General features: G+C 53.2%; 1 protein-coding gene across 3 annotated transcripts in view; it reads left to right on the forward strand.

Moving 5' to 3' along the window:
• CPNE2 (copine 2) overlaps positions 1-11088 on the forward strand; it is a 62558-nt gene that overhangs the window by 20637 nt on the left and 30833 nt on the right. For all 3 annotated transcript variants that reach the window (XM_026456878.1, XM_026456876.2, XM_026456877.2), the window contains 3 exons: positions 5027-5241; positions 7608-7787; positions 9756-9830. In XM_026456878.1, coding sequence (XP_026312663.1) covers positions 5062-5241; positions 7608-7787; positions 9756-9830 — 435 coding nt within the window. In that variant the 5' untranslated portion in view covers positions 5027-5061. The remainder of the gene's footprint in view (positions 1-5026; positions 5242-7607; positions 7788-9755; positions 9831-11088) is intronic.

Below are 11088 nucleotides of genomic sequence, written 5' to 3' on the forward strand. Positions count from 1 at the left end.
AGTGCCTGGGAATTCCCAAGCCCTGTCCTCTCTTTGCCTCAGTTGACCCGTCTGTAAAAGGGACCACTAGTTTCATAAAGCCCTCTGCAAGCTCCTTGCCTGGGGGATTTGGTCACCCCAGAAGGGCTGTGTCCGTCTGTGCCAGGAGTCAGGACCATGCTTTAAGTAGGCCCTGGCTCCCCATCCCATCCCCCAGCCTGAAACCTCAAATTACCTATGGGGTGGGGGCTGCCACAGGGGTGTTTCCATCGTGCCCAGATGCGCATGGCAGGCCCAGCCCTCCCTTAATGACACCTTGCCTGCCTGCCCTCCTGCTGGGGTAGGAGGGGAGGGTGCCCCCGGCCCAGCCTAAGCTGTAGTTTCTTTTTCCATTGCGTCAGGCCTCAGGGTCCAGTACGCCTGGCTGCTGCTGGGCTGGCGCAGAGGGACCCACTCTTCCCCTCGCCTGCCCCAACTCCAGACATCATGTGCTCCCCGTTTCGGGTATCCAGAAGCTTCCAGCCAGAGGGTGAGTTGGAGATGAGAGGACCTGCCGCTGGCTGGGGGAGCAGTTCCCTTCCCACCCACCCATAGCTCGCTCTAGCCAGGGCCTGAGTTGATCCAGGTGGAGTTGCAGTGAGCTGGGGGCTCCTGGCCCAGCCACCGCCCCCTGCCCCCGTGACCTGTCCCTCCTGCCCACGCCCTCACGTCAGGCTGGAGGGAGGGAAGGGCAGGAGGCTGGTGTAGTAACCAAGGCAAGATAATGGGGCTTGGAAGAGGCAGGGGGATGGGGGTAGGATAGTGAGGGGGATAGAATGAGGTGACCCCAGAGTGTTCATATGAGCATCTGTCATTGTATTTGTCAGTCTGGGTGCGTATGTGTACGTGTGTGTATGTGTGTATATGTGACCACACACATGTGTAAATGGACAAGGAAGCACGTGAATCTGGGCGTGTGTGCCTGACACCCTCAGAATGAGAACAGAAGTGTCTGATTTGGCAGCAGGGGATGGTGGCCCAGGTGGCATCTAACATGTCACATAGGGGGCCTGTGAAGTGGGGAAGGGGTAGGTGAGCTAGAATCTACCTCACCAGCCATGGTGGGAGATGCAGGGGTGTGGACAGGGTGACCCAGAGGAACTGGTGACCTTGGAAACTCTGGGGCCCATCCTGGATGTGTGTTCAAATGGGAGAATGCCCTTGGCTTCCCCAGTCCTGATCACAACCTGCCCACTTAGCCTCAGGCTCTCCTGGCCTGGCTGATGTCCTGGCTGTCCCTGCCTTGGTCCCACAATGTTCAGCAATCTCCCCACCCTGGCAAAAGGCCAAGCATTGGCTGGGAGTCTGGAGACCTGATTCATACTCTGTCTCTGCCTTTTCCTGGCCCTATAACCTCAAGCAAGTGACTTTTGCTCTCTAGGCCTCAGTTTCCTCATCTCTAAAATGGCAGCGATTGTCCTGCAGGCATAGGCAGGCGCTCTCAGCCACACAGCAAGGTTTTGGACATCCTTGTCTGCCCCCTTCCCCACCCACCCCCACTTGGCACAACTGCCCAGTTGCATACAGTAAAAGTGAATGCAGTTCACCAGCTCCTCCAGTGGAAACTGATTTTTACACGACAAGAATAAATCCTGCAGGCAAATTGTAGTGCTGTCCTGACGCTCCGAGCTTGTGTGATTATAACAAGGTTCTAGGAACAAAGGCTGGGAGGGAGGGGGCTGAGGACAAGCTTCATCATTGTCCAGATTTTTCCCGTGCCAGGCATGTCTGGGGAGCACTGGATCTGGAGGGGAAGCTGGGAGGTCTCTGCTGCCAGCCCCACTCTCACCCTGACCTCCTGCAGACCGGGGCTTGCAGGGGACTGCACCTGCCCAGCAAGAGGCTGGCGCTCCGGAGTTGTGCCGTGGCGTGGCTGAAAGGGAGGAGGAGTGGACCCAGCATAGTGATGGAGGCTTGATCCTTCCTGCCACTCCTTTCTGCCTAGAGGGCAGCAGCTGCCTCCTCGCTAGTCTCTCTGCTCCCTCTCCTTAGCTTGGCAACCCCTTCTCCCCACAAGGGGCCAAGTAAGCTTTTAAAAACACAAATCAGATCATGTCAGTTCTCTGTTTCTAAGACTTCCCATTGCTCTCAGAATGAAACTCAGACACCCTATCAGAGCCCACAGCTCCTGCAGTTCCTGGCCGCTCTCCCTGCTCCCTCGCTGTGTTCCTGCCAGACTGGACTGTGAGCCCTGCAGGGGCTAAGACAGAGCAGTCTTTTTTTTTTTTTTTTTTGTGTCTATGTCTTGCTCTGTTGCCTAGGCTGGAGTGCGGTGGTGTGATCTCAGCTCACTGCAACCTCCACCTCCCAGGTTCAAGCGATTCTCCTGCCTCAGCCTCCCAAGTAGCTGGGACTACAGGTGCACGCTACCATGCTGGCTATTTTTTGTACTTTTAGTAGAGATGGGGTTTCACCATGTTGGCCAGGCTGGTCTTGAACTCCTGACCTCAAGTGATCTACCTGCCTGCGCCTCCCAAAGTGCTGGGATTACAGGCGTGAGCCCACCATGCCCAGCCAAGAGCTGTCTTCTTACTGTAGCATTCCCAGCACTGGGACAGTTCTTAGGACCTAATAGATGCTCAGTACACCCTCTAGAGTGAATGAAAGCCTCAGTTTCCTCCTATGGAAAATAAGGGTGATATTACTATACTTGCCTCGTAAGACTGAAGATTAGTGACATTGTGCAGGTGACATGCTCAATTAGTGCTCACAAGCACAGTGACTTGGATTTGTGTCCACTTACCTCCCTCCACTGGGGAAGTGCAGGGTCAGTAAACCACTTAGCCTCAAGAGGACAAAGTATAAGGGAGTTGGAACCTGGCCGTTGTCGGGTAAGTGTTTAGGGGCTAGGTTCAACCACTGGGATGAGGGGTCCGGTGTTCAATGCACACGTGCCAGTGGAAATGAGACCTGACCCATAGGAGGCTCAGAGGGCTGTGTCCTGATGTCTCATGGGCAGATGGGAAACTGAGCCAGAGAGAGCCAGAGGACTTGTCTGCTGGGCCTGTGATGGGTGTGACCTAGGTCCCCCTCCACCCCTTTGCTCCAGTCTCACTAATACCTTGCACTCAAAGGAGAACAGAACTCCTTCGAGTGATCACATGTCAGTTATTAACCTTGACAGGAGGAGGATACCTGAGGCCCAGGGCACAGAATTTTGGGAAATTGTGTATGAGTGAAAGGGTGAATTGTATGTTGAAGATAAGGACCAGTGCTGGCAGGATCTGAGGCATATGGAGGGTCTGTCCATTCATTCATTTATACGCTCATCCTTTTTTCATTCAGCAAATATATACTGGATACTTCCTGTGCACTAGTCACTGTGTACAAACTGGAGATACAGGGTGGACAATGAATAAGGGTGAATTTTTAATGTTACTGTTACAGGAAAGGGGTCCCGATCCAGACCCCAAGAGAGGGTTCTTGGATCTTGTGCAAGAAGGAATTCAGGGTGAGTCCATAAAGTGAAAGCAAGTGTATTAAAAAAGTAAAGGAATAGCCAGGCGCAGTGGCTAATGCATGTAATCCCAGCACTTTGGGAGATCTAGGCGGGTGGATCACCTGAGGTTGGGAGTTTGAGACCAGCCTGGTCAACGTGGTGAAACCTCGTCTCTACTAAAAATACAAAAATTACCCTTGTGTGGTCGCGGGTGCCTGTAGTCCCAGCTACTCGGGAGGCTGAGGCAGAAGAATTGCTTGAACCCAGGAGGTGGAGGTGAGCCAACATCATGCCACTGCACTTCAGACCGGGTGACAGAGCCAGACTCCGTCTCAAAAAAAACAAAGAAAGTAAAGGAATAAAAGAATCGCTACTCTGTAGAGCGACCCCAAGGGCTGCTGGTTGCCCATGTTTATGGTTATTTCTTGATGATATGCTAAACAAGTGGCAGATTATTCATGCCTCCCCTTTTTAGACCATATAGGGTAACTTCCTGATGTTGCCATGGCATTTGTAAACTGTCACGGCGCTGGTGAAAGTGTAGCAGTGAGGACGACCAGAGGTCACTCTGTGGCCGTCTTGGTTTTGGTGCTGGCTTCCTTCCTGCAGCCTGTTTTATCAGCAATGTCTTTATGACCTGTATCTTGTGCTGACCTCTTATCTCATCCTGTGACCCAGAATGCCTAATCATCTAGGAATGCAGCCCAGTAGGTTTCAGCCTTATTGTACCCAGCTCCTATTCAAGATGGATTTGCTCTGGTTTAAACACCTCTGATGTTCCCAGAAGTGAGCTTCCTAGTGGTCAAAGCAATGAGAGAAGTCTGAGCAGTTGTCAGCTCTACTGTGGCCACAAGACACATGACAACATGTTAATTGCTCAGGAGAAGCCCAGGTTTTCCTGGCACAATGAGTATCTGAGACACCCATGTCCACTGTGATTTGTTGCTCGTGTGACAGGGGCAACACACAAGGAGCTGTGCATCCTTACAGGTGAAGACTGACCACAGCAGAGAAAAACTTCAAAGACAAATTTAACACATCTACCAGAGACACAGACTCTTTTTTCTTTCTCTCTCTCTCTTTCTTTCTTTTTTTTTTTTTTTTTTTAGATGGTTTTATTCTGTCACCCAGGCTGGAGTGCAGTAACGTGCAATCACAGCTCACTGCAATCTTGAACTCCTGGTCTCAAGCAGTCCTCCTGCCTCAGCCTCCCAAGTAGCTGGGCACAGGCATGCGCCACCATGTCTGGCTGATTTTTTATTATTTTATGCAGAGACATGATCCTCCTGGTTGTCAGGTTGGTCTTGAACTCCAGGTTTCCAGGCACCTGACCTCCCCAAGTGCTGAGATTATAGGTGTGAGCCACTGCGCTTAGCTCAGACTCCCTTTTCATGCATTTCCTTGCATTCTTCTTTCTCCAAACCTTTGCCCATGTTATTTGACAACCCGCCTCAATTTGCCTTCCATCTCTCCACTCACCTCTTAAAGGCCAAGTGGTAATGCCTCTCTGTGGTGGGGCAGCAGAGCAGGTGTCTGTCCACTTTCTGACCGTCACTCCTGTTCTCCTAGACTGCCAGGAACTCCTGCCACCGCCACCGGCTCCCATGGCCCACATACCCAGTGGGGGTGCCCCAGCAGCGGGGGCAGCCCCCATGGGTCCCCAGTATTGCGTGTGCAAGGTGGAGCTGTCGGTGAGTGGCCAGAACCTACTGGACCGGGATGTTACCTCCAAGTCCGACCCCTTCTGTGTCCTCTTTACAGAGAACAATGGCAGATGGATCGAGGTGAGGCTCTTCCGTGTGTCTGCAGTGGGTAAGGGGGTGGCTAGGCTGCTGGGGAGGGGGAGTCTCCCAGGACTGGGATCCAGGGACTCCAATAGAAGTAGTTGGAGTGTGGGCTGGTGGCAGGGGATTACTTGGTAAACTGTTACTCTTAAAATAAAATTTTATTTTAAATATATTTAAAATATTACTTTGTGTTTATTACAATTAAAATCTATAGATTTATAGTTATATACTTTATAGTGATTATTTGATATCTCTTTTTTTTTTCTTTTTTGAGACGGAATCTCTCTCTGTCCCCCAGGCTGAAGTGCAGTGGTGAGTTCTCAGCTCACTGCAACCTCTGCCTCCCAGGCTCAAGCGATTCTCCTGCCTCAGCCTCCCGAGTAACGGGCTACAGGTGTGCACCACCACGCCCAGCTAATTTTTGTATTTTTAGTAGAGACATGGGGTTTCGTCATGTTGGCCAGGCTAGTCTTGAACTCCTGACCTCAAGCAATCCACCCGCCTCAGCCTCCCAAAGTGCTGGGATTACAGGCATGAACCACCACACCCCATCTTGTTATAAATTGTTATATACAGTTAAAATTTTATAGTTTTACAAAATGTTTGCTTCCACTTTTAAATAACCTTTCCCTATTATTTCTAAATGAACACATGGTCAGTAAGAAACAGAAACAGTGAGCTCAGGCTTTGGGAGCTGGTCCAAGGCCCAGTGATGCTACTCCCTGCTGTGTGGCCTTAAGCAAGTAGCTGTCCCTTTCTGAACCTGTCTCCTCATCTGTGAAATTATTATATATTTTTTTCTGCTGACTCCCTTGGAAGGCCCAGATCTGGGGATATTAATGGTGCCCCAGGCAAGGACTTCTGAGCTGGAAGACTTTGGCTTGAAGGTTGGAAAGAGTTGCAGCTTGAGGAAGGATGTTGAGAAACCTAAGCTGTTAAGACCTTCAGGTTTTAAAACTTGCTTTGCTTTTGCAGAAGGAAACTATTGGAGTAAATGTAGAGAATCCAGATAAACCCAAAGGAGAAAATCAAAATTGTTGGGAACCCACCTGTCATAGAGAACCACTGTTAACAGTTTGGTATCCAGCCTTCCAGATGGCTTTATATGCATGTATATTTCCCAAAAGATGTGTGTACTTTCTAATGGATATTTAACTAGGCCACGGTGGGAGTTCACCTGAACATACTGTGGTTTACAAAGAGTTCCCATGGATGTTGGCTCCTTCTTGTGATGCCAAGAAAACAGTGTGGGATCGTTGACCCACTTTACAGAGGGGGATACAGGGGCCCCAGGGTGGGTAGGGACTTTTTCGTGTCACCCAGTGTGTTGATGGTGTAACTGGAAGTGGGAGGTGGGACATGGGGCCAGCTGAGGACTCCTGGGGGAGGCCTAGGCCTATGAGAGGCGTGTTCGGGGGGCACAGTTCCCCTCTGCCAGGTCTCTAGAACCCCTGAGTGCCCCTCAGGGAGTGGCATCCCCCTGACTCACGGCACATCCCCCACCCTCCCTGACAACCTCTGCCCCCACCCAGGCCAGCCACCCTGGATAAAAATAGTCCAGGGCCAAGACTTCCTCAGTGCCTGCTGCTCCAGCCCTTGGAAATGGACTGGGTGGGAGGTAAAGTCAACACAGCCTGGGCCCCAAAATAGACTGTCACCCAGACTCCGCGGTTTGGGGCCTCAGCATCCAGAGGCCAGGAGGCGGGTTTCCTGTCCCAGTGCCACCGCTGACCCACAGTCCAAGGCCCTGTCCTCAGCCAGGCTTTGGTATCCACAGTAGGTGGGGTGTTGGGCTGCACAGTGTCAGGATTCTATAAAGATACAAACATCTCCCTGCACCCCCGTGGGCAGTCCCTGACCCCACCTTCCCCCAAGAATCCTCCCTTCTTTTTATTTCCTTTATCAGTTTCCATGTAAAATGTGGTTTGAAAAAGGGGTTTTCCCAAAATAAAAAGTGAAAACCACAGGTAGTGAAATCCTTTCCCTTTACAGAGGTGGAAACTGAGGCAAAGGTGGGGAAAGGGCCTTGTGTCCTCCATCTCTTACCCAGACAGGGCAGGGCCCGAGCTCTTACCCTGGTACCTGGGTATGGAACCAGGACCGAAGAATTAACAGTGTGGGTCGTAGAGTCAGACCTCGGTTTCAAATCTCGGCCCTGCTGTCCAACCTTGGGGAAGTCACTTAACCTCTCTGTGCTTCAGCGTCCTCGTCTGTGAGCTGAGGGTAGTGAGTCACAGACCATGACCACGAGAGCCTGGCACAGAGTAGGCGTTGTACAAGTTAGCAGAATGATTTCCAGCAGCCTGCGAGGGCTTGGACCAGCTGCCTTCACTCTGACTTCCATTTCCCTGCCCCTCTGCTAGTATGACAGGACAGAAACCGCGATCAACAACCTCAACCCCGCCTTCTCCAAGAAGTTCGTGCTTGACTATCACTTTGAGGAGGTACAAAAGCTCAAGTTCGCGCTCTTTGACCAGGACAAGTCCAGCATGCGGCTGGATGAGCATGACTTCCTGGGCCAGTTCTCCTGCAGCCTGGGCACGGTGAGCTGGGCCCTCCTGGGTGGGGGAGCAGGGGCCCAAAGACTGGACAGCCCCTCAGAAAGTCTCTTCTCGCACTGTCTTTCCATAGCCCCATCTTCCTGGGTAGGTCCCAAAGTGCAGATGCAGAGTGGGGAACAGGCTTGGCGGGTTTGAGGCCGGGCTGAAGAGCTCCCATCTGTAGGGGCAGCCAAACAGACCGGGGCCCCAGGTGGCCAGGGATTCTGATTGTTAGATGTAATCAGGTGTGGTCTTGACCTCCTGGGATAGGAGCATCTGACCAGCAACCAAGACACCCATAGTAGTCCCGCTTTATGGCAGACTCACTGTGTGACCTTGAGCAACTTCCTTTCCCTCTCTGGGCCATACTTCCCCATCCATCTCAGTCCTTGGTAAGTTCCTGGAGGCCAGGAGCAAGCAGGGCTAGGTGCCCCTGATGCAAGTCTCAATCATTCCTTATGGCTGTATACCCTTGGGCAAGCTCCCATCCCCCTCTGGGCCTCAGTTTCCCCACATTTCCCTTGGGGATTATGATGACTGCTCTGCCCAGCCTAAACTGTTGATGAGGGAATGAAATGGAAAATGCTTTGAAGGGTCCTAGTGGAGACTGAAATGTCCGGGGCCTTCCAGGAGATGGGACCATGCAGAAAGCAAGTGACTGCCATGGTTGTGATGTCTACTTTTTGTGTAAGAAGCAGGGTACAGTAGTCAGGGTCCCTACCCTGTGGTGTAACTGAGAAGAGAGCTTAAGGGCTTGTGGACAGGGCAGGGAACTGACAAGGGATGGGGAAACCAACCCAGGGCTTGGCCCCAGAGGAAAGCTGACCACCTTCACTTGGAAGGCAGGCAGTGTGAGGAAGTGGCATTGCCAGGGCCTGGTGAGACCTGTGGCCCATAGAGGGAGGCCTCTGGACTGCAACTTAGGCAGAAGCCAGAGTAATGAAGAAGCTCCCATCAAACCGGGGCCCCCACTGCTCACGCCACCTGCTCTCCCGTCTCTTGCCTGTCCCCTCAACTGGCTGAACCTCTGAAAGTCAGAGGACAAAAGTCCCAGGGCACAGAGCAGGTGCATGGATCTGGGGAGAAGAACTACCCCCGCAGGAGCAGGACTAGATCATACTGGTGTGTGCTCCCCGCTGCAGACGATGACGCTCGCACTGCACCCAGGAAACATGAACCATGCTGGCCCTTGAGTGCAGTGGGTAGACACAGGTGGGAGGGCGACTTTTCAATGTGGTTCACTTTTCCTCTCTATGCCGTTTTGATTATTGCACCCTGTGTGAGTGTATTACCTATTTAAACCAATAAAAATACATAGAATGAGTTGGCTGGGCTCTATAGCTCATGCCTGTAATCCCAGCACTTTGGGAGGCCAAGGTGGGAGGATCGCTTGAGGCTGGAGTTCGAGACCAGCCTGGGCAACATAATGAGCCCTTGTCTCTACCAAAAAATAAAGCCAGCCACGCTTAGCCAGGCGTGGTGGCACATGCCTGTAGTCCCAGCTACCCAGGAGGCTGAGGTGGGAGGATTGCTTGAGCCCAGGAGATTGAGGCTGCAGTGAGCCATGATCAAGACCTGTCTCTAAAGGAAAATACATAGAATCAGAGCTTGACTCTCCATCAGAGATCATATCTGAGGCAGGTGGGATCTGTGGAATGCCTCTGGAGAAGGGAGTTGGGGGCTAACCTCCCACAGTTGTCTCCAAAATGCCTTTTCCTAGGGGCAAACCAGGCAGTGGGAGTCCAACTGCGGCCGGAGACCTCAGGCAGGTCTCTTACCCTCTCTGGGCCTCAGGCTCCTCACTGCCCAGATTGGCTGCTGTCCACCTCCCAGGGTGACAGTGACGTTCAGGCAGGTCACCAGCCAGCCCAGGACGGGAGGCGGCCCTGCCTAGTGGCGCCGGTGGAGGATTTTTCCTCCCGGGGCTTCCCCCACTTCCTCGCTGAGCGCCCTTTCTCCTCTCTCCCCTAGATTGTCTCCAGCAAAAAGATCACTAGGCCTCTGCTGCTGCTGAATGACAAGCCTGCCGGGAAGGGCTTGATTACGGTACCAGTCCCCTCCCAGCTCTCCGCACCCCCTCCACCCCCACTCCACACCCTCCCCCATCAATGGGCCGCTTCCCTGGCAGATAATCACCAGCTTTGTTTGGAGTAAAAAGGCCCAACTTACAACTTAGCAACAGGTCTCTTAGCAACCGGCTCCTGGCTCCACAAATGATGCACTGGGGGCTGACAAGCTGGGGAGGCCTCCAGAGCCCTGCCAGCAGCCCCCTCCCTGCACTGGCCCCTGCCTGCCCTCCCCTGGGGGTCGTTCAGAAGTGCCTTGCCCATCAGTGCCCTGCCTGTGGCTGCGACGCGCAATGATTCCTGCAATGCGCAACGATTCCCGCGATGCGCAACGATTCCCGCGATGCGCAGCAATTGCCCCTGCGATACGCAGGCCCTTCGCCGGAATGAGCTCCTTGGTCCTCAAAGACTCCCAGAAGCCAGGGCACCCCTGAGGCCCAGAGAAGAAGTTCCCTCGGGCAGCTGAGCTAGCGAGATCGTCCCCTGGGTTGTCTGGCTGGCTTCTGAGCCCATGTGATGCCTGGGGCGCCGGCCAGGCTGGAGGGAGAAGCCATGCCTTTGTGTGTTCCCGTGCGTTACTCCCCTGCTCTGGAACCTCCCAGGGCTCCCCACTGCCTGACCAACCCTTCGGTTCAAGGCTGTGAAGGACCCCTCAGACCCTGCCTGGCTCTCCTGCCTTGGTGTTTTTTAATCTCCTTCACTTAAATGCCCTGTGTTCAAAGCAAACTGAATTCTTAGCATAGCCTGAACATACCCCAGGCTCTTACTGTGTTCCTGCCCCATGGGTCGCCACCTCCCAAACAACCTCCCCCCACCTCTTGGTGTTCTAACTGCCCCCTCTAAATGCCTTTCCAGGCCAGGTACATGGCTTGCACCTGTAGTACTACTACTTGGAAGGCTGAGGCAGGAGGATCCCTTAAGGCCAGGAGTTTGAGGCACAGTGGGTTATGATCATGCTACTGCCCTCCAGCCTGGGCAAGACAGTGAGACCCCATCTCTAAATGAATGAGTGGATGAATACCTTCACAAGGCAGCTTCCCTCCACCTAGAAGCCATCCCAGACAGACCCCACTCAGCTGGGTATGCCATCACCCCCAGCATTTCTGGCAGTTCCACTCTAGGCCTCCGTCCCCTCCCCTGGGAAAGGGGGGTGATAATAGGACCTACCCTATAGGGTTGCTGAGCAAGTCCCAGCGGGAGGATGGCGGGAGAACGGGCAGCCTGGCTGGCCTCAGCGG

Source organism: Piliocolobus tephrosceles, chromosome 17, assembly GCF_002776525.5.
Source record: "Piliocolobus tephrosceles isolate RC106 chromosome 17, ASM277652v3, whole genome shotgun sequence".
In the NCBI taxonomy this organism is placed as follows: Eukaryota; Metazoa; Chordata; class Mammalia; order Primates; family Cercopithecidae; genus Piliocolobus; species Piliocolobus tephrosceles.